The sequence below is a fragment of the Chrysochloris asiatica genome, unplaced genomic scaffold, assembly GCF_000296735.1.
Source record: "Chrysochloris asiatica unplaced genomic scaffold, ChrAsi1.0 scaffold00182, whole genome shotgun sequence".
Classification (NCBI taxonomy): Eukaryota; Metazoa; Chordata; class Mammalia; order Afrosoricida; family Chrysochloridae; genus Chrysochloris; species Chrysochloris asiatica.
The window spans coordinates 5,117,761-5,141,877 of NW_006408700.1; the positions used below are offsets into that span (position 1 = coordinate 5,117,761).

Consider the following 24,117-nt stretch of genomic DNA (forward strand, 5'->3'; position numbering starts at 1 on the left):
GAACTTTGTCTCTCATACTTCATACATATTGTTAGGAGGGACCAGTTGCTAGAGAAGGATATCATGTTTGGTAAGGTGGAGGGTCAGAGAAAAAAGGAAGACCTGCAATGAGATGGATTGGCCAATTGGCAGCATCGATGGACTCAAGCGTGGCAACAGTAGTGAGGTTGGCCCAGGATCAGGCAGTGTTTTGTTTTGCTGTGCATAGGGTCTCTATGAGTTGGTACTGACTCAGCGGCACCTAACAACAACAGGGAGTGAACAGGTGTCCTGGTGTGGTACTGTAGGATAAGTACTGAACGGCAAGGTCAGTTTGAACTGCACGTTCAGCAGTTCAAACTCACCAGCCCCTCCGCAAAAACCCTGTACAGGGTCACTGAGTCAGAACCAACGGTACTCAACAGTAAGGGAGTGAGCAGCAAAGGCATGGACTTACCTTTGTTGATGGTGCTCAAAGTTGACCATCTCATCAGAATCATTGAGATTCCTGGTCTCATCCCAAACAAACTTGTTATTTCAAACACTCTGGAGCTAGGACCAGGGACTTAACCACTTTTTATCAAGTGCTCTCACTGATTTTTGTGCCCAGTGCATTTTCTCTTTGGAGTCCTTCAAAGTCGTTAGTGACTGGGTCTTCCTTTGACTTCAGTGGGCTCTTTGACACTCTCAAGCTGAGTGTTGTTCATCACAGCCAGCCTATGAAAAGATTATGGGAGCAAATCATTAAGATGATTCTGCGTGGAATCCAAGTGGAAAGACATCGAACCCACAAAGAAAACTAACATGGTGTCATTCTCAGAGAATGCTCCTTGGGATTGTCCAATTTAGAGTGAACTTCAACAGAAATATGGTCAACCAAAAATGCCCTGTGGTCTTGGCAGTTAAGCAGGGTCTCTTAGTTATCAAGAATGTGAGGGGATGAGCAGACTGGAGTCTTAGGGTTAGACCCAATGTTGAAAGAGGAGCCCACTTGAGCAGGGAAGGGTATTACAAGGGTGTACTATGGAGGACTAGTATGGCGCTGTAGGATAAGCAGTTGACCTCAAGGTTAGTTTGAACTGCATGTTTGGCAGTTCAAACTCACCAACCTGCCCTCGGAAATCCTATCTATACATGGTCGCTATGAGTCGAAACCAACTCAACAGCACTTAACAACAACATGGCATGTGTCAAGATCCACAGACCAGGTTAGCACATCATATAGATCAAGGTGTAGCTAAGTCATCGTTGGTACTCCTAGGTACCCCGTGCCTCCACAGCCCCTGGCCAGCTCCTGCCAGCTTCCAGACCCATAAGCTGACCACAGGGAGTGAACAAGCAAAAGCATGGAATTACTTGTTAGCACAGTGTTGAAGTTGCTTCACGGGTGACCATCTTTTCAGAATCATTCAGATTCCTGGTCTTATACAAACTTGTTATTTCAAACACTCTGGAAGTAGGACCAGGAACTCACCTCTGGCTCAGGCCTGTCCTAGCTGGAGTTCCCGGTCCCACTCCTCTGCCCAGACTTCCACCACCTTCCCTGCCGCTTGCTGCCAGGGGAGGCAGCCCAGGGACAAGCCCAGTATCTCTGGGGAAGACATCTGCCAGACTTACCTGCAGGTGGGAGGTGGGAAGGGGCCAGAGGCATTCTCATGGAAATCTTACGTTCTTCTGAGGATAAAAGTAAAATGTGCTTATTCCTTTAAGACCTATCATTTCAAAAGCAAATAAAGTGAAAGTTGTGTAGTCTTTCATTACACCTATTTCCAGAAATAACCAATTTTTTGTTTTCCATTTTGCTGAGTCTCCTTCGAAATCTTTGGGACTTACTTTCATGTTGTGCTTATTTTTATATTGTCCTTTCTGTCTGTCCACCATCCGGTCTGTCAGGTTGTCATAGTGTAGTGGTGGCTTACATGTTGGTGTGATGCTAGAAGCTGTGCCGCTGGTATTTCAAATACCAGCAGGGTCACACATGATGGACAGATTTCAGTGGAACTTCCAGATTCAGGCAGACTAGGAAGATAGGTCTGTAGATCTGCTTCCAAAAATTTGCCAATGAAAGCCCTATGGATCACAACAGAATACTGTATAATACAGAGTATGGACTTGTAGTGTACAATATAGAGTATGGATGGGGCTTGGAAGATGGGCCTCCTAGGTTGGAAGACACTCAAAATACACAGTAGCTACTTACATATATCCACAGTCATGAAGATGGTGCCAAGTCCCATTGTGTTGTGCCTGGGAACGCTGGAAGTCAGAGCTGATGTGGCAGTAACTAACAACCACATGAATTCATATTGTCCCATACTTTCTGTGTTGTCTTTTTTTTTTCCATTTGACAGATTTTCACAGACACTTTCCATAACAGTCCACACAGACTCCTCAGCCTGTTCAGTTGCCCAGGGTCTCATGGCATGGATGTACTGTAGCCTCTTTTGAAGCCAGCCTGCGCCGCTATTCATGAGCGTCTACATTCGGCCGTATTTTGTCATGATAAAGCTTGCAGCAATGACTACCCCAATACCTGCATTTCTTGGTGTCACAGTTTTTCTTCTTCTTTATTTTAACTTTTTATTGTGAATGTTTACCAAGCAAATCATTAGCTTTACATTCAACAAATCATATAGTTCATTTTGTCACAATAAATAATTTTTAGAGCTTTGTGTGTATGTGTGTGTGTGTGTGTGTATGTGGTAACCTTTGCCATTTCAAATTTTTTGCACATACAATTCCGTGGCCTCAATTATGTTTATCATGTTGTGCTTTGCTTTGTTTTGTTTTTGAACATTTTATATGGTTTGGGTGAAAGTTTACAGAGCAAATTAGTTTCCCATCCAACAATGTCTACACATTTTGTTTCATGATATTGTTGTTGTTGTTAAGTGCTGTCAAGTCGATTCTGACCCATAGCAATCCTGTTTAGGGTTTCCCAGCAGCAGCCGGTGAGCTTGAACCACCGACCTTACAGTTCTAACGACTTTGCAGTCTGACACATTAGCCCACAGCACCACACCAGGGCCCTTCATGACAGTAGCTGCTTTTTATGGTTGTTGAAAGTGTACACAGTAAAGCATAAGCCAGTTCCACAATTTCTAAGTGTACAGTCTGTGGGCAATGATGAGATTCTTTCAGTTGTGCCGCCATCCTCACCCTCCTCCGAATTGTTCCTCTACCATGAACTTGAACTCACTGCCTTGTTCAGCTTTCTATCTGACCTTTCAGGTTGCCATTTTCAGTTTGATTTCTACCAGAGCATTCTTCAATACAGCACAGTATCTGAGACAAACAGTCTTTATTAAATGAGTTTGTCTGGTATTTAGTTTAAAGATAACTTCAGGGGATATTTTTGGTTCAAGGTTTAAGGTTTTAAAATTATCCCACGGCAACAGTTTTCAGGAATTCATCCAGCCTCGATGTCTCCTGAAAGTCTGGATTCCATGAGAATTACATCTGCTTTTTTAAAGGATTTAAATACCTGACAAAGGAGTCCTGGTGTGGCGCTGTGGGTTAATGCACCAGACTACAAACCCTTTTGAACTGCAAGGTTGGTGGTTCAAGCTCACCAGCAGCTCCTCAGAAACCCTATACAGGGTTGCTATGGGTTGGGCCGACTCTATGGCACTTCACAACAACTACAAGGTACTCTTAACCATCCCTCACTTAACCACATGACCATGCCTCTCTGTTCATAGCTAGTAAATTGCTCTCTCAGAACCTGTACACTTCTGTTTCCAGCTGGTTCACTTAGGTACCTACCTGGAGTGTGTTTGTTGATGAATCTGTATATTTCAGTGGAATTTGTTATTATAATTTTGTAATTTACTCAATTAGTACACAAGACAAAGGAATATAAGTGGGAAAAGAGTTGCTTTTAAATAGTGTTTTATTGTTTTGATCCCCAACTTAAACTAAAACTTTTTGGGTTAACTGTCTACTTACCTCAGTCCTATCAGATACAATGGCTTCTACTGCCACATAATCTCCCTCAGTAATGTCTGTGACTTGTATCCATTTTAAATCTGCCTTGCCAAAGTTGTTTCTGGCATATCTCATAGCTGTTTGGTTTGTTTGTAAATTGGATTACCTTTTCACTTTATAAATGCTTAAGAACCAGACATGCCTTATCTAGAATATTCAGTGTGCAAGTCGTTCCCAATTTATGACGCATTCAAGTTATGAGGAATCACTCTACGATCATCTGTTTTTTTAGTACATTATCCTTAGTAATAGGCGCTACAGATACTGTTGCAGCGTGTGATTTGCTGGTGCTGTTATCCTCAGATGTACATTTACAGATGTTCAGTGTTATGATTTATAAATATACTGATACTAAAAGGCAATAATAATGAAAAACTCAAGTATCCGACTTAGGTCAGAACCAACCAATGATGGAGTACTTGGAATGGAATCCCATCATAAATAATGAGACCAGAGCTACCTATAAAATACTTTCATAAAAGTTGATTGATAGATTCTGTTTGAAAGCATCGAGCCATTTTAAGCTTTTGTGATGCCTACAGAGACACTTTGCTTAACTTCCTCCCATAGAAATCATGACCGCTCCCTTTGAATGAGAGCGAAAGTCCTTGTACAAGCATCTCACCTAAATCAACATCCAGTGTGATTTTAAAGCCCCTTCAAATTCTGCAAACCCTTTGTGAGAATTCTGCAGGGACTTAGAATTCCTATGTGTAGTTGCACATAGGAATGCATCTGTATGTTGACTGTAGAGGTATCTCTGATTGTGTCTTAATTCATGAAGAATTAAGTCATATAGATTTCATTCAACAAATATTGATTGGGTGCCAACTGTATGCATACCAGTTGGCTGGCAGCTGCTGGAGCTGCGACTAAGCAGAGTGGGTTATCACTGTTCCCAGCATGCTTGTGACCTGGTTTAATGCCCGAGCGGCTAGAAAACTGCAGAAAGGCAGCTTACTCAACATCAAGCTGGTCTGGCCATTTGTGTGGCTGGTCATGGCACCAGGATCTTCTGAGACAAGAGGCAAGTTTTCTTGTGAAATCTGTGAATTCTCTATGGTGTGTTCTTCGAGACACACCCATTGAACCTAAGTATTTGTTCCACTTAAACTGTAAGCCACCTGACAAAGCACTGTGGAGGTGACAAGGTATCTCATTGCTGTGTTTTCTCTTCCAGGATATCAGTGAGTGTATTCTTGAGAACTACCCCGAGTGTTCCAACCCCAGGTTATTTTACATCATCCCGTACTTTTGTGGACAGCATCCCAGATGCAGGTAAAGATTCAAACAGCCATAGCATGCTAATGGGCACAACAATAGCAGACACCCCACCAGGGTCGCACTCCGGGTGGGGCTCTGGGACCCCTCTCCTCCCAAACTTCTGGAATTCAGCTACTATTTATTGTCAATCTGTAAAGATATTATTCAGGATCATTATGTCCTGTAAGAAGAAAATCAACAAGTCATACTCTCCCAGATGCTTTAGGAGATGCAACATAAAGCCACCCAGTATCTCCTTTAGACTTCAACCCAGGGGTCACCACTGAGCCCAAGCAATAACAGGTCGGGTCAGGCCCCCCACAATGATGGTACACGGGGAATAACTGTCCCTGCCCTTGGGGGTATGTCTAATAAGGTGTGGAGTCACTTGAAGCTCATAGCCAGTTCTTACTGGGGTCTTTCTCCTGAAACATACTTAGTAGAATGAGAGGAAATCAATCAGGTGTGAGACCTTCGTGAGAAAAGCTACTTACTCAGATTGTACAGGTCCTGTACAATCTCACGAAGGACTCTGTAGTCTTATAACTGTCGGCATCAGCATCGCTGAATACAAACCAAACCCACTGCTAACAAGGAGATCCCAGCTCATCGATACCCTGCCAAACAGACTAGAACTTCCTCAGTTTCCAAATCTGTAAATTTTCAGGGAAGCATCCGCCTCATCTTTCCATATACTATATGCTTATAGTGCCATTGAGTCGGTTCTGACTCATAGTGACCCTGCATAGAGTTTCCGAGGAGCAACTGATGGGTTTGCAGTGCTTGATTGTTGCTATTGTTAAGTGCTGTTGAGTCGGTTCTGACCCATAGTGACCCTGTATAGGGTTTCCAAGGAGCAGCTGGTGAGCTTGAACCACCAAAGTTCAAACAACTTTGCAGTCTGACGCATTAGCCCGCAGCGCCACACAAGGAATCCCTGCTTGATAAGAACCCCTAAATCTCCCAGGGGTCCCAGTCTCTGAGGCTGAGGTCCAGTCATTTGTAACCTCTTCCCCGGGTAATTCTGGTGTTGCTACAGTTGAAATCCACCATGCTACGTGGATGTAGTACCCTGGAGAAGTAACCGTAGTAACAATGAATCATTATAGAGAAGAAACAGTAGTAACAATGAATCATTATCTTTGGTGGAAACTAAAGCATGTTATCAGAGATGACATTTTTTCCCCCAAAGGAAACTAACTGCTTGGAATGTAGTTATGTTCTGGAGGGCCGTGGGAGACAACTGTTTCTAAATTACAATCCATCCTCTGTGCTTTTATGCTCCCACTGTGTTACCTGTTGCTGTTGTTGTTGCTGTTCTGTTCCATTTACACAACACTGTCTTCACAATCAGAATTCTGACAGTTGGAGTGTCCGTTTTCTGCTTCATGAAACACCTCCTGAGTTCAGGATGTCCCCAGCCCCTTTCCTCAATAATGAACGTCTTCTAGTCCAGGGTCGTTTTGAGTCAGAACTGACTCAACAGCACTTAACAACAGTCCAGGGACAGGAGTCCTGCACTTGACTGTGAACCTTAAAGGCCTGGGATTCAAAGCCACCAGGTACTCTGAGGGAAAAAGCTCCTGCCATCTGCTTCCATAGTACAGATTGTTGTTGTTGTTAAGTGACGTTGAATTGGTCTGACCAATAGTGACCCAGTATAGGGTTTCTGCAGAGCAACTGGTGAGCTTGAATGAACTGCTGACCTTGCAGTTCAAATGGCTTTGCAGTCTGGCACACTAACCCACAACACCACACCAGGACTCCATAGTAAAGTTTACAGCCTTGAAAACTATGGGGCGCTTCTACTTCATGATATAAGGTTGTTATGAGTCAGAATCGATCAGTGGCCACTAGTTCAGTTTGGTTTTGTAGTTCAGGGCCAGTGCTTGGGATCCTGGGAGGACTGGAGCAGATGACTCCTTTTCTGATCACAAGAAAGATATTTAAAGTGTGATTTTAATGCCCTAACATATTCTTTAAATTAGACATTTCCTAATCTTAGGAGAGTCCTCATGATACCTTACGTCAGTACACATGTATTCATTTCTAAAGCACTTTCAAAATGTCATATTCTTTAGCATTTATCACAATTCTTTGAGCTAGGTAAAGGCTTTTATGACCTTTCTTTTTTTTTTTCTTTTCAAAAGAGGCCCCTTTTCCTGCCCAAATTCTTCCAAAGAGTGAATGACAGGCCTGGGCTGCCCTTACTCATCTAAGTGCTGCTGGCTCAGAAACCTGGTCAACAGAAGGGGTAGACTAGATCCCTCTGAGCATTACACTGGACCACAAGGTCGGTTTGACCCACAAGGTAGACTGTTCAAACTCACCAGTCGCTCCTTGGAAACCCTATAATGGGTCACTATGACTCAAAACCAACTCGAAGGCACTTAACAAAAACAACATTATTTAAAAAAAACGGAGTCCTGCTATGGCACTATTGGATAAACACTGGACTACTGACCACAAGGTCAGCAGTTCAAACTCATCAGCCATCCCTCAGAAACCCTCTGCTAGGTTGCCATGAGTTAGAACTAATTCTATAGCCCTTAATAAAATCATTTTTTTAAGAAAAGAAAAATTGTCTTTTAAACTCTTTTATGAATACTGGTAGCGTCGTGGTTACGAATCAGGTGGTGAACCGCAAGGTCAGCAGTTCAAAACTACCAGCTGCTCCGCAGGAGAAAGATGAAGCTTTCTGCTCCTGTAAAGATTTACAGCCTCGGAAACCCTGTACAGGCTCGCTATGAGTCGGAACCGACTCCACGGCACATAACAACAACAATGAATACAAAAATTGGCAGATATGACCTGAAACCACTTTTTATTTCTGCAGAAACAATGTCTATACATTTTATATTTTACAACTTCTGACTACATATGGTCCCCTTATTATAAAAATATTCTTATCACCTTGACCAGTGTGTTTATAAGTACCTAACTACCTGTGGACTCCTGGTGTGGTGCTGTAGGATCAGCACTAGTCTGTGAACCACAAGGTTGGCAGTTCAAACCCACCAGCTGCTCCTCAGAAACCCTAGGCCATGTCCCTATGAGTCAGAACCAATGCAATGGCATTTAACAATAAACAACAACAACTACCTGTGTCTCCATTCTTCTTCCAATAAATATTTAGGAAGAGCCCACTGAGTTCAAGGCCCTGGGCTGGGCATTATGTCCAGTTGAAAAGGTTAGAGGCCAAGAGAGAGGTTCCCCAAAAGTGCGGTGGGAAGGGGAGGAGACCAGGGACCCACAAGGGAGGCCCAGAGAGTGTTGTGGAGGAGGCTGCATTGGGCAGGTCCTTGCAGGAAATAGGATGTGAGCTTATGTAAATGAGGAGGGAGAGGTTGTTGCTGAATCTTTGATTTAACTATGATTTTTGTATCCACCAAGGGAGCCTGGTGAGTGGGCCTTGGAAAGAGCGAAAGTGAACGTGAATGAAAACTTCCTTCTTGTGGGGATTCTTGAGGAGTTGGAAGATGTGTTGCTTTTACTGGAGAGATTTTTACCTCATTACTTCAAGGGTGTGCTCGGCATCTACAAAAACCCAGGTAACTCCTTTCATAAGCCAGCTCTTCGTGGTGAGAGGTCTGTTTCGGGGCTCATGCATCTTGAGAAGGACTCTGGACATCAAGGAGAGTGGGGTTCTGATCCTTTAAATTAAGACAATCCCTCCTAAGACTGGATCCAAAACCTGGAGTTTGGGTTCACACATAAATTTACCATGTGTCTAAAGGCTCATTACAATGTCCCTTGTCTCCCTGTTTCTGTTGTTAACTTTTATTTGTATTTTTTTAAAACTTAATTTACTCCCAAACCATAAGTTTTGTTTTTTTCAGTTTCTTCTGGGATAATTTTTTTTCTTCTGTGCAACCTCCTCTTCTGGTTTAGGAACAATTTGTTCCATTTCAGTGAGGATCATCTCAATATGGCAGGGGGAGCTCATGTAGGGGTTGATCTGACCATGAGCTCTGAAAGTTCTGCAGCGCATCTTTGGGTCTGTGTTGACCCAGATGTGCTCAATGACCAGAGACTCCTCCTCTAAACCCTTAAGTTCAGCATTCCTCTCTGAATTTTTAAGCAAAAATTCAACTATTTTTGAACCACCGACCCTGTGTCCAGCCCCACTGTTTGGCCTGGGTACACTGACAGATACTACCATTGTAATGTCAGAATGGTACACATTGCTTCTGCAAAGTGACATCTTTTAAATACTTAGGAGCTTTTCAGATATGCACACCCTTGAAGGTCTGGGCAACATCATGGGTGTTCTTAAAGTGGACCCGGAGATTTGAAACTCTTTATTTGCAGGCTTTTGAAAGGTTTTCTGGGTCAAGTGTGTAGTGAACCATTTTGTGAGATCAGATTACTTACAGAAAGGAAGAGCCCTGATCTCCCTTTGGAAACTGCAATCGGCAACATTCTCCACCAACCTCATCCTGAGCATGTTGCTAGGGGAGATAAACGGATACCCACGTATGCACCAAGGAGCTCTTTGAAAGAAAGGTGTGTGGAGATGGTGGCACCGTGTTTGTGATGAGGTAGCTCTGACCCCACTTGCATTTGGCAGAAGCACTCTGGTGTGTGAAGCGCTAGCAGTAGAGTAGATGGAGCATCAAATTGAAAATACACTTTAGATTGTTGCCTAACAAATGGAGCAGTTTCCAAATTAAAGCAAGAAATGGACTGAAGCAGCTACGAGAGTTGGCTATACTGTTGTAAATATGATTGCTTTCAGAAATCCATCATTTAGTTTTTGCACGATCGTTATTTTTTTAATCCTGGGAGGGAGACGAGCAACACCGCATTTCGTTCCCTGTCTCCAGTCTGCTTTCCAGAATTAAGCACTCACTGGCTTCTTGTTTGGCTTGGTTGTCTGTAACTGGGAGATAGCATTCTAGAATCCTGGTGTGGCGCTGTGGGATAATGCACTGGACCACAAGCAAGGTCGGTGGTTCAAATTTGCCAGCCTCTCCTTGGAAACACTATACAAGATCACTGTGAGTTAGAACCGACTTGACGGCACTTAACAACAACGTTCTGGCGTATAGAAATAAGAAAATCCTGCCTCACCTACCGCCTTGCGCAAGCAAGGCCCTGGAGCCACACCTGCATCCTTAGCAGGTCTCAAATCCAGATCAACAGGACCCTCCCTGGATCTCCTTACATAGGTGGCCTCTTACCATTAGTGATGAGCTACAGGAAAACGAAGGAACTCTGGAAGTGGATTACTAGCTGGGCTGTTAACCACAAGGTTAGCAGTTCAAATCTATCAGCCACTTTCTGCTCCCATTAAGATTTACTGTCTCGGAAACCCTATACAGGGTCACTGTGAGTCAGAACCCTCTCGGTGGCACAGAGGAAAATGAGGAGCAGTTCAAATCTCAGGACAAAGATGTGGTGGGGCAGTTCTACCCTGTCCTATAAGGTCTCTGTGCGTTGGCATCGACTTGATGCGGTGGGTTGGGTTGGGTTCTGTATTGGAGGAGCCCTGGTGTGGGTAAGGAGCATTCCTGCTAACTGACAGGTTGGTGGGCAGTTTGAACCCATCAGCTGCTCTGCAGGAGAATGATGCAGCTTTGGAAACCCTGTGAATCAGTTCCCCCTGCCCTCTCAGGCAGCTATGAGTTGAAATTGACTAGGATAAATCACAACTCACCTACGTGTGGAAACTTGATAGAAAACCTCAAGATGTGTCTGTAGGTGTTTCCACTCAGCAGGAAAAGTGGTCTGAACATCTGGAAGCATCGTAACCCTTAAACACCTGCTTGCTGAAATTAGGCCTCCCTTGGCTCTAGAAACCAAAATTGAAGAGCCCCACCGTGGCCTGTTGTCAGCATTAGAGGACAACAGAACCTCTGCCCTTTGCGAGGAGAGACCTCATCCTGAGTTAGACTCCTTTGAAGAAAAAGGTTTACTTTATTCGTTGTTATTTCTTCCATTGGTGAAATACTTTTGTATAGCATGTGTGTTTCTTGTTGTTGTTAAGTGCCATCAAGTAAGTTCTGACTCATAGTGACTCTGTATAGAGTTGCAGAGGAACGGCTGGTGGGTTTGAACCACCGACCTCATAGTTAGCTTATCCTACAGCGCCACACCAGGATTCCACGTGTGTTTGTACATGATGACGAATAAAACAGCACACACTTGTCTCAGTGTTTGAGACTTATTGTTGTATAACGAGGCCTTGTGTGGTACCCATTGTTAAGCACTCAGGCAACTCAGAGGCACCTCAGATGAAAGGCCTGGTGAGCTAATTCTGAAAACTCAGGCACACAACTGTATGGAGCACAGTCATGCTCTGCACACATGTGTCTTCAGGAGTTAGAATTGACCCAACCACAGCTGGTTTGTCAAGTCTCAGTTAAGCCCCGTCCTTTATATTGCATTGTTATCCATCTGGGGACCTGGAGCTGATGCTAATCACGTGATGCCTAATCCAGCACACCAGATGTCAACCTCCAGAGGGCATGGACCTGAGAATTCAGACAACTTTTGTTTTGTTTTACTGCAGTAAAATACACTTAACATAAAAGTAATGATTTTAAGCATTTCAAAGGGTTCAATTCGGTGACATATTATATTCACACCATTGCGAAACCATCATTGTCTAGTTTCAGAACATTTTCATCCAAAAAGAAATCCATACCCAGTGAGCAGCTCCTCTCCATCCTGCTTCTCCCCAGTCTCTGACAAACACAAATTAGGACAGCCCAAAAAATGTTAGTCTCTGCAAAGATAGTTGTTGTTGTTACATGCCTTCAAGTTGGTTCCAACCCATAGCAACCCTGCAGTGGGTTTCTGAGGAGTTTGAACCACTGACTTTGTGATTCAAGCAACTTTGTAGTCCAGTGCATTAACCCACAGCGCCACACGGTAAGTCCAAGTGTGTTTTTACATGGCCACAAACCAGCGGGGTAATGTCAGTGCGGTTCATAGAAGTTACCAGTTACTTTAGTCACCATGGCTCTTCCTCTGCCCATTGTCAGTCTAGGTTTACATTTGATACCACTCTGAACCCATTGCTTTTACCTTTGATAAAAGAATTGTATAGCTGAGTAGACTGGAGAACAGATGGAAGAGAACCTAATTTCTAAGTTACTGGGGGATTGAGTGACTTTGTTCTCGTTGTTGGTAGGTGCCATCGAGTTGGTTCTGACCCATAGTGACCCTATGTGTAACAGAATAAAATGCTCTCCAGGCTGTTTTTTTCTTTGGGCGTGTCTTGTTTTGTTTTTTAAAATGCAAGTGTGTGCTGATTATTTTTTAATGTTTTAGTGTGAATTATGTGATAGTTTATGTGCTGATTTTTAAAAGTTTCTTTCCAGAAATCCTAGGAACATCTATACCTGTCTCATGACACTTAAGGAAAAAACACACAAAAAAACCTCACATAAATAACTGTTTTGGGAGTTAGTAAACATAATCATGTCTCTTAACCAAATGGGCTTTCCCATATTCTCGATTGGAATGATATTTATCAATGCTTTCCAGTCAGCACTACTTCTTACAATAAACCCAGCACTTAGAAAAATAACTTTTAAACAACGGTGTGACTGTTCATCTCCCCTGTCCATTTCTAGCAGGAAGTCATCCATGTGGACATCAAGAAAATTTGCCTCCTACCAAAACAGTTGAGAAACCTAGCTTTTAGAAATGAAAAAAAAATAGTCAACAAGCGTTCTTTTCTATTTATGTTTGCAATTCTGGTGAGAGTCCACTAGCACATCTCAGATGAAGCTTATGGTAGTAACTACTCAAGATGAAGTCAAATTTAAAGTTTTGGTGGGATGGGTCCCCAAGAGATGGCCCTTAGGTATTTCCTGCCAGCTGGTGGCCACTTGCTGATGCTTTAGAGTAAGCTCTCAGTCACTCTGCCAGCGCTGGGTTTGAGTTTGAATGACAGAGAAACCAGGACAAGAGTGCCCTCACTGATTTAACATGTAGTTTTCTATTCTATTTATTGATCTCTGCTTTGCTTTCTAATGTCTTACTACCTTTTAAAAATCAGAAACTGAAGCCAGTCCAGGAGAATGATCCATAGTCGTCCACCAAAAGGTGGGAAGAAGGAACAAGACTTGCATGTTTCTGAAGATGAATTATTTGCTAATTCTTGATATCTTTTGCTCTTAAAAATTGTGCTGTGAGCTATCAGTGTTTTTCTTAGTCATAATTCCTTTAGCAGCTAAAATCACAGTAAAGGTCAAAACAAATAAGCATATTAATGAAAAGCAGGGAGCATGAGATTATCTGTGATAGGGACGACACTCATTGGAACATTCTTTTCTAAGCTGGTTCTGGCTTTATAGAGCCACCTAGTGTCCAGATACGGAACCATATAAGCTAATACCTCTATCTTTTCCTTCTGGTGACTTGTGGTTGTTGTTGTTAGGTGCCATTGAGTCAGTACTGACTCATAGCGATCCTATGCACAGCAGAACAAAACACTGCCTGATCCTGGGCCAACCTCACAATTGTTGCCATGTTTCACCCCATTGATGCTGCCACTTGGCCAATCCATCTCTCTGGCGGGGTCTTCCTCTTTTTCTCTGATCCTCCACCTTACCAAACATGATATCCTTTTCCAGCGACTGGTCCCTCCTGACAACATGTCCGAAGTATGAGAAACAAAATTTGGCCATCCTGGCCTCCAACGAGCACTCAGGCTCCACTTCTTCCAACACGGGTCTCTTGGTTCTTTTGGCAGCCCATGACGCTTTCAATATTCTTCTCCAACACCATCACTCAAAAGCATCAATTCTTCTACGGTCTTCCTTATTCACATGCATATGAGGTTATTGAAAATACAATGACTTGGTCAGGTGCACCTTAGTCCTCAAGCTGACATCTTTGCTCTTCAACACTTGAAAAAGGTCTTGTGCAACAGATTTGCCTAATGCAATACGTTGTTTGATTTCTTGACCGCTGCTTTCATGAGTGTTGATAGTTGATCCAAGAAGAATGAAGCTCTTGACAACTTCAGTCTTTTCTCCATTAATAAGAATGTTGTTTATTGAAAAGACATGTACTGTCACTCAAACCTATTTCTTGTATTTTAAATACTTTCAAGTTGCTAGCATGACATTAGTATTCATTTTCCACTCGTTTCCATTGCAAATATAAAACATTGAAGCCACATTCAGGAATTCACTAGAATTGCACGGGCTGCCCTGAGAGCTTGGTGACTACCTATTACAAAGAAAAAATGTGCAACAAACTCCAAACAATTGGCTTAACATACTAATTTGGGAGCTTTAAGTTCATTCATGAATTGTTGAAAAACAGATTTGCTGTGGTGGTAGTTAGGTGCCTTCCAGTCAGTTCTAAGTTGTTGTTACCTTAAGTGTAACAGAATGAAACACTAAGTTTTTGTTACCTTATGCGTAACAGAACGAAACACTCTCTGGTCCTACATCATCCTCACAATCGTTGTTACCCTTAAGTTGATTGCTGCTTCCCCTGTAATAACCCATCTCATTGAGGGTCTTCCTCTTCTTGACCAAACATGATGTCCTTATTCAGGGATGGTCCCTCCTGGTAATAAGTCTACATCAAGACAGATGAAGTCTGGCTGTCTTGATTTCTAAGGAGCATTCTAGATCTCCTTCCAAAACTTCTTCCAACACAAATTTGTTTGATCTTCTGGCAGTCCATGGTCCTTTCAGTAGTCTTCTCCAACACCATAGCTCAAATGTGTCCATTCTACTATGGTCTTCCTTATTCATTGTCCAACTTCCACATGCAGATGAGGTCATTGGAAAGACCATGGCTTGGGTCACGTGCACCTTAGTCCTCAAACTGACAATTTGCTCTTGGGTACTTCAAACAGGTCTTGTGCAGCAGATTTGCCTAATACAATATGTCCTTTGATATCTTGACTGTTGTTTCCATGAGTGGTGATAGTGGATCCAAGCAAAATGAAGTCTTTGACAACTTTAATCTTTTCTTCATTTATCTTAATGTTATTTATTGGTCCAGTGGTGAGGATTTTTGTTTTCGATACACTGAGGTGCAATCCATACTGAGGGTTATGGTCTTTGATCTTCATCAGTATTTTAACTCCCTTTCACTTTCAGCAAGCAAGGTTGTATAATCTGCATATCACAGGTTGTTAATGAATCTACCTCCAGTCGTGATGCCATGTTCTTCTTCATTAATCCAGCTTCTCGAATTATTTGTTCAGCATGCATATAGTAAAAGAATACAACCCTGGCACACACCTTCCCTGATTTTAAACCGTTCAGTGTCCCCTTGTTCTGTTTGAACCACTGCCTCTTGGTCTATGTACAGGTGCCTCATGAGTACAATTAAGCATATTGGGACATCCATTCTACACAATGTTCTCCATAGCTTGGCATGATCCACACACACAGTCAATAAAGTCAGTAAAACAGTAGTCAATAAAGCAAAAATAAACATTCCTGGTATTCTCTGCTTTCAACCACGATCCATCTGATGTCAGCAGTGGTACCCCTCATTCCATGTCCTCGTCTGAATCTGGCTTGAATCTTGGCAGTTCCCTGTCAATGTACTGTTGAAGCCGATTTTGAATTACCTTTAGCAACATTTTACTTGCATGTGAAATGCAAGTAATGATATTGTCTGATGATTTTTGTATTCTGTTGGATCACCTCTCTTTGGAATGGACGCAGATATGGATCTCTTCCAATCAGATGATCAAGTAGATGTCTTCCAAATTTCTTGGCATAGATGAGTGAGTGCCTCCAGTGCTGCATCAGTTTATTGAAAGATTTCAATTTGTATTCCATCAATTCCCAGCACTTTGTTCTTTGTCAATGCCTTCAATGCACCTTGGATTTCTTCCTTCAATATCATTGGCTCTTGATCACATGCTACCTCTTGAAATGGTTTCACATCAACCATTTCTTTTTGCTACAGTGACTCTATGTATTCCTTCTGTCTTCTTTTGATGCTTTCTGCTTCATTCAATATTGTTCCCATAGAATCCTTGAGTGCTGCAATCCAGGCTTGATTTTTTTTCTTCAGTTCTCTCAACTTGAGAAATGCTGAGTATGTTCTTCCCTTTTGGTTTTCTAACTCATGTCTTTGTACATTTCATTAAACTTGACTTTGTATCTCGAGCTGCCCTTTGAAATTTTCTGTTCAGCTCCTTTTACATTCTCATTTCTTCCATTTGCTTTAACATCTCTACACTAGAGAGGAAGTTTCAGAGTCTCTTTTGTCTTTTTCTTCCTTCGTTGTCTTCTTAATGACCTTTCACTTTCTTCCTGTATGATGTTCTCGATGCCATCTCACAGTTCTTCTGGTCTTTGGTCATTAGTGTATGATGCATCAAATCTGTTCTTGCGGTGATCTCTAAATTCAGGTGGGAGATGTCAAAGGTCATATTTTGGCTCTTGTACACTTATTTTTATTTTCTTCAGCTTCAGCCTGCACTTGCATATAGCCAATTGATGGTCTGTTCCACAGATTATCCCTGGCCTTGTTTTGGCAAATGATATGGAGATTTTCTACCATCTTTTTCCACAGATGTAGTCAATTTGATTTCTTTGTATTCCATCTAGTGAAGTCCATATATATAATCATCTTTTTTTTTTTTTTTAAGTTTTTATTGTGATTTGAGTGATAGTTTACATGGGAGAATATTGGTTTTATACCATCGTTTCATTGCAATGATTACTATCTCCTTGTACATCCTAATTCAACAGTATTTGCTTCTGTTTCCTCTGTTGTTGTTGTTGTTGTTTTTGGGGGGAGGTTGTACACAAAAACACTCAGGAATATATAATAATTTAAAGAACCAAAGGCAAGCCTGCCTCCTGGCTGCCAGCACTCAGTCTTTCTCTTTCCATATAGTCATTTTTTTATGTTGTTCAAAAATTTGTTTGCAAGTCATTGGTCTTGCAAAATTCTATCATGCAATCTCCAGCATTGTTTCTATTACCAACACCGTATTTTCCAACTACTGCTCCTTCCTCTCTGTTTCCACCTTTGCATTCCAATCACCTGTAATTAAATACATCTTGATTGCATGTTTGATGAACTCCAGACTAAAGAAGTTGATAGAATTCTTCAATTTCATCATTCACTAGCTTTAGTGGTTGGTGTGTAATTTTGAAGAATAGCGATATTAACAGGCCTTCCTTGTATGTGTATGGATATTATCTTATTACAAACAGCATATATACGTCAAGATAGATCTTGAAATATTCTTTTTGACATTCCCACATAGTAAGCCATATGATTGTAAGATTAAAAATAGCCAATAACAGTCCATTTCATCAACTCTCTAATGCCTGGGATATCGATATTTATGCATTCCATTTCATTTTTTACAATTTCTAATTTTCCTAGATTTATACTTTGTACATTTCATGTTCCAATTATTAATGGATGTTTTTCCTCATTTTGAGTTGTGCCCCATCAGCAAATGAAGGTCCTGAAAGCTTTACTCCATCCGCATCCTCATGGTCAACTCTACTTTGAAGAAGCAGCTCTTCTCTAGTGTTTTGATTGCCTTCCAAACTGAGGGGCTCATCTTCCGGCATTATATATGATAATATTCTGGTGCTATTCATATTTCAGAAGTTGTGGTGTGGCACTGTGGGTTAATGAGTCAGACTGCAAAGTCATTTCAACCGCAAGATTGGTGGTTCAATCTCACCAGGTGCTCCTCGGAAACCCTATATAGGGTCGCTATGGGTCGGAACCGACTTGACGGCCCTTAACAACAATAACATTCATATTTTAATTCTCAATATTCTGGTGTTATCTGGCAGTGTTCCACTGAGATTCATAAGATTTACTTTTACTTGAATACTTTTATAAGCAATGACAATGAATAGAGTACTAATTTAAATATTGCCTTTCTTTTGCTATACATGAATGAAATGGGTGTGGTGATGTAGGATAAGCATTGACCTGCTCACTGAAAGGTTGGTAGTTCAAACCCCCCAGCCACTCCTGAGATACCCCATACAAGGTCCTTATGAGTCAGAAACTGGTGGTGCTGTGGGTAAGGCATTGGACTGCTAACTAGCAAGGCACCTGTTCAAACCCACTATTCTCCCCATGGGAGAAAGATGAAGCTGTCTGCTCCTGTAAAGATTTACAGTCTCAGAAGTCATATCAGTGGTAGTGGATTTGGGGGTTTTATTTTGTGTGTATGTGTGTGTGTGTTCTTTTTAGGGGGAGTGGCTTGGTACATAAATGATAATTGTAAGTAGGTGTGTAGTACTGAATTCTCTAAATTCAAGTTTTTCGCAGTATTCAAGCCTGAGAATATTTACATAGAAATAACGAATTTCATCCTATCTACCAATAAAATGTCAGGCTGAGCTGAACTACGTACCAAGTGACTAACGGAGTCCTTTAAGAAAAGGAGACTGAATTGGAGTTAGGAGGGCCTTCTAGAACTTTGTCCATCCACCATGGTTACCCTTGTGATTTAGAGCATGGAAAATCTCTAAGGTGCCCATCTTTTAGCACTAAATTCTCTTTACTAGGATGATACTGATGTAACATGTAGAATCAGCACTGAACCCCACAGGGTCAGCAGTTCAAACCCTCCAGCTGCTTGTTGGAAACCCTATATTGGGGTCGCTAAGAGTAGGAACCGACTTCACCACTACCACCTTGAGTCTGAACCAACTTAACAGCATTTTACAGCAGCAGCCTTCCATCTTTTGCTGGATAACGCAGTCACGGGGTGATGTTGTCCTCCCAGTAGTAAAGCTTGTATAGCCTCCATGGCTTTAGAAAGTCTCACCTTGTAGAGAATATTGCCACCTGCAGGATTTGTTTGGAATTACTTCTTCCTTACAGCTGTGGTGATCCAAGGGATCAAGCCAGGACTCCCAGCTTAATTCAAGCTCTCTGGTCCAGATGGCCACCCCGTTCTCGCTGTCTATGGAGTAGACAGCCTGGGTCTCAAAGCTGTTCCATTGCCTGTTAACTATGCTCAGAGGTCTAACTCCTCTAAGCCTCAGGTTCCTCATCAACAAAAGATGAATCAGTAATAGTATAATAGTATCTACTTCATAGGATGGTTGTGACACTCACCAGACTAGCATATAAAGAGTGTCCAATGACTAACTAGCCTGCTCACCATATCACAGGGATGTGTCTGAGGGCAACTAGAACCAACCTTTCAGTTTAGGAGTCCTGGCATGGCACCATAGGATAAGCACTCGACCTCAAGGGCAGTTGAACTGCGAGGTCAGCAGTTCAAACTCACCAGCCGCTCCTTGGAAACCCTATACAGGGTCACTATGAGTCCAAACCTACGGGACTTAACAACAACAAAGATGTATATCTAAGTTTTAAAAGGAAGAGAGCTAAAGACAGAGAAAGGGAGAGAAGGAGAAAGAGAGGGAGAAAGAAGGAAGCAGAGAAGCACCTTACTTAGTTCATCAGTGAACACTGGTATATGACTATGAAACCATATGTCTTTAAGAAATAGCACTTCTGATAATACATGGAGGGGATTATAATCATTGTAATAAAACAGAGTATACGATTGGTTGAATATAAAACTGATTCTCTGCCCTGTAAACTTTCACTCAATTTACAATAAAAACTTTAAAAAAGCACTTCCGGCTTATGTGAAGAACAAGTATATGCTGGCTAGCACCCTTTTCCTGAAGCAAGCACACGGAATAAGTTAAGTGGAACTATGATTCAAGTCATATTCTCAAGGGCTGAAAGATACACATAATCCAAGTCATAGATTCTTTAAATATCATCTGTCTTTATGCCTGAACTCTTTCCAGGAAGATCAGGGAGTTAAGATTTTAAGTTTCATTCGACGAAAGTCACCATTGAGATGTGACTAGAACCAATTACTCTTGGATCTTAAGGAGTATGTTGTCTGTCATGTTTAGTAGCTATAGGATGAGTGCCCAAAGATATAATGGAGTTCTTGGGAGACCATGAGTTTGTTTTCCAGGTGTAGAAGGACCGAGCTTCAGAACACTAAATTGATTAATAAACGGTGGCCAGCAGGTGGCAGTGTACCCCCATTTTCTCAGGAAGGGCGTAGAGTTTCCAAAAACAGGGTTTGCATCTGTTGACAGGGGTTTACATAATGTTTGAACACAGACATACTGGGGCCTACAAATGAGATCCGGAATATTAAAAGGATTCCAACTACAACAGATTGTTGTATCCAAACGGTGTTACACCAGAGCTTGCGTGTGCGTGTATGTGTGTGTATTGGGAGGTAGGGAGAGTACAATCCATAGCTTGTGTGCATTAAAATAAAAGAGTCCTGGTGTGACGCTGTAGGATAAACACTCGACCAGCAGGTCGGTTTGAACTGCAAGGTCAGTGGTTCAAACTTACCAACGGCTCCTTGGAAACCTTATACAGAGTGGTGATGAGTTGGAACCGACTCCACAGCACAGCAAAGCAACCATGAACTCTGGCTTTTTTTAAAAATCTGCAATTCTAAAAAACCTGTCTTTCTTTCTATTTTTATTGCCCACTTGCTATTGCTTCTGTGTTAAAATATAATATAAACATCCTGGACCTCACAAAAATGCAACTGATCATAAATAGGAAGATTTCAGACGATATGTCTCCAGAAGCCAATGATGAAATTGTTTAATTCTTTTATCGTTTATAGAAATAGGACCTCACTTTGCTGTCAGTTCATAGTATCATCAACATTCTCCCTAAGAATATTTTACTTACCTGTTTTTGACCAGCCACGTCCTAGGTTCACATTATACTGATGTTGGCACTGAATTATGTTTGTGTGTATGTACATACATCCATGTTAAAGGATCTAAAATTCTTCTACAACACTCATATCTGAGAGAAGAGTCCTGGATTACAAAGCCATAACAGTTTCTAAGTCATAATTATTTGCATAGCAGTTTGCAATTTATAAAGCACATCATTTACATTATCTCACTTGATTCTTATATGAGTCCTCTGAGGTTTTGTTGTTGTTAAGTGATGCCGAGTCGATCCCGACCCATAGCGACCCTGTATAGGGTTTCCGAGGGGTGACTGGTGATCCTTCTTGAACCTCTGACCTTGTGGTTCAAACCGACTTTGCAGTCCAGCACATTAACCCACAGCACCTCACTGGGACTCTGAGGTTTAGGAGGAGCAAGTGTTCATTTCCTCATTTTATAAATAAGGAATCTGAGTATCAAAAAGGTGGAACAATCTCACAGCCACCAAGTCCTAAGTGACTGTGCTGTTGTTGAGCATCATCTCCGACTCATAGCGACCCTGTGTAGGGTTTCCGAGGAGCAGAGGATGAATTTGAATCACTGACCTTTCGGTCCAGTGCGCCATTGTACAGTGTCACACCAGTACACCACTGAGATACGGAGCTCAGCTATCTATCTCCAGAAACATCACAAAGCATCAAAAGCTTGTGACCTCTCTTAAAGTTACTCTTCCTATTTAATCACTGATTTCATAGGTGTTAGGCATTCATAGTGTGTTTAGCAGCTAAATGTAAGAGCTTCAAAACCAGTAGAGGTTATTATCTTTGTCAGATTTTGTCTGTTCTCCAAGGAATATGAGTTCAGAAATCATGATAGACCACCAATGTATTATAATTCATCCAGTGTGTGGCAATTCACACAAAAGAAACCCATTTTGAAAATGATCTGTTTGACAGCACCTTTCTCTTGCTAAATGTTGTTAAGTGCCATCGAGTCAGTGCCGACTCACAGCAACCCTGTATAGGGTTTCCAAGGAGCAGCTGGTGAGCTTGAACTGCCAACCTTGCAGTTCAAACAGCTTTGTGGTCTGGTGCATTAACCCACAGCACCACAATTGAACTGTCAGCTCCAATTCACAGCAGTCCCATGCATCAGTGTTGCCCAGTCCTGTGGCATCTTCGTGATCATTGAGATGTTGGAGTCCAGTGTTAAGGTGTCTGTGTCAACCCAGCTCATTGAGTGGTTTCCTTCATTTGTTGTTGATCCTCTATTCTACCAAACACGCTGGGTATCAATCTTGAGATTGATGACAGATCAAAAGGAAGCACGTTGATGTTTCGCCATCTTTACTTCTTAGAAAATGTTCTGGTTTGTATTTCTTCTAAGACTGATTGGTTCATTCTTTTGGCAGTCTACAATATAGTCAGTATTCTTCGTCAATACCACAGTTTGAACTCAGAAATTCCTTTTTTTATTATCCAACTTTCACATATTTATTAGGTTGCATCGAGAAACAGTAGTGTTTTGCCTTGAAAACAGTATATGCAATTTTAAAGTAAAATCACATAACTACAATCTGTAGCTGTTGAGTAAGTTCTTAGGATTAAGCACAAAATGTAAATACCCCTTTAAATTAACTCCTAAACACAGAGGGGGTTTTTTAATTGAACTTTTGCCTGAAAGAAAAATGCTTTATCCAACTCACAGAAACATCACCTTTCCAGAAAAATGCTTACATGTCAGCATTCAAGTTGACATGTAACATATTTTTAACCTCCTTCAACTATTATTGTTTGTTTTCCTGGAAATAATAATTACTTTGAATTGTACTATTTTTAAATGTATTTTTTACTTGCTTATTAATCTGGTCCTACCTTAGACTCCTCCCTCCTCTAAGATAAAGCACCTTCCATTTTATTATGTAAGAATAACATAATAGGATTTAATTCACAGACATTGATCTTTTTCAGTGATAACTTTCCCAAAATAGATCTCTTCTTTGGAAACTGATATTTGTAAATTATCATTTTAAAATGCCAGAAGACAACAAGAAACGTAGTCAGCAATGAGTTAAATGCTAGTCCCCGGAAAGGGTCATAAAAAGATGAAATAAACACGGAGTGCTGGTGTGGCGCTGTAACATAAGCACTGAACTGCTAATCACAAGGTTCAAAACCACCAGCTGCTTTTCAGAAACCCTATACAGGGTCGGGATGAGTAGGAACTAACTCTACAGCACTGAACAACAGCAGCAGGCTGAAACAAACAGGGTTGGGGTGCCACCTTGAGGAGATGTTTATCCCAGACCTCAAAGAATGCATAGATGTTCGCACCATGGACATGGAAAAACACCCTACTGCACATAGCAATGGGGGCCTGGAAGGCTTGAAGTACCGGAAGTGCAAAAAGGCATTCCGGCCCTTGTGGCCTACACTTGTCCACCCTGCCTTGGGTCCCAGGTGACCCTGTTCCCCAGAGGCTCTGTCAGCCACTGGGCTCTTCAGAGATTTCTATCGAAGGCCAGGAGAAGGAGCAGCTGACTTAGCTCTCCATGTGAGGCAACCTGGCACTGAGGCACGCATCTGCTCTTATAACAAGCAGCCAAACCAGTTTCCAGAGGGCCATATGTCACCCATCCCCTGGTTACCAGCCTTTTCCAATCCCGACCACCACCCAAGGATCCCTCACTTCTTCCCTATGTCAGGACTCTCCCAGATCCCATACTTCTTCCTTCTGCTTCTTCCTCCTGCTTTCTTCCCAGCCTCCCCACCTAAGATCCAGTGGCCCCGGAGACCCGGAGCACCCACCAGTTCCAGTCAGCCCTCCGTGTCTGGCTCTTTTCCCATCCGGATCCCTCTATGCACCTCTGAGCACCAACCGTTGCCCTGCCCCTTTGCCCACCAGTGTGGACTTACCTTCTGTGGCCAGCCCTTCCTGACCCAGACCTGAGCTGGCTGTGATCCCAACATTGTCCTGGGGACTACCTGGTCTTGCTTGACAGGATCCCTTGGAAGCCAGAACAGTTCAACTGTTCAAATGTCAACAGTTCAAAGCCACCAGCTGCTCTCCGAAACCCTATACAAGGTCGCTATGTGTCAGAATCAATTCACGGCACTTAATCACCACCAACCACTGCACCTTGGAAAACATCTCTTCTACGTCCCAGCCTTGTGCGTCTGGAGAACCCTATTGTCCACTCCTCTGTGTCTGTCTGAGCTATGGG

At 42.1% G+C, this 24,117-nt stretch overlaps 1 protein-coding gene across 1 annotated transcript in view; it reads left to right on the top strand.

Annotated features, from left to right (window-relative positions):
• UST (uronyl-2-sulfotransferase) overlaps nt 1-24,117 on the top strand; it is a 485,915-nt gene that overhangs the window by 401,689 nt on the left and 60,109 nt on the right. The window contains exons 6-7 of the mRNA XM_006872058.1: nt 5,147-5,244; nt 8,623-8,780. Of these exons, the coding sequence (XP_006872120.1) occupies nt 5,147-5,244; nt 8,623-8,780 (256 nt within the window). The remainder of the gene's footprint in view (nt 1-5,146; nt 5,245-8,622; nt 8,781-24,117) is intronic.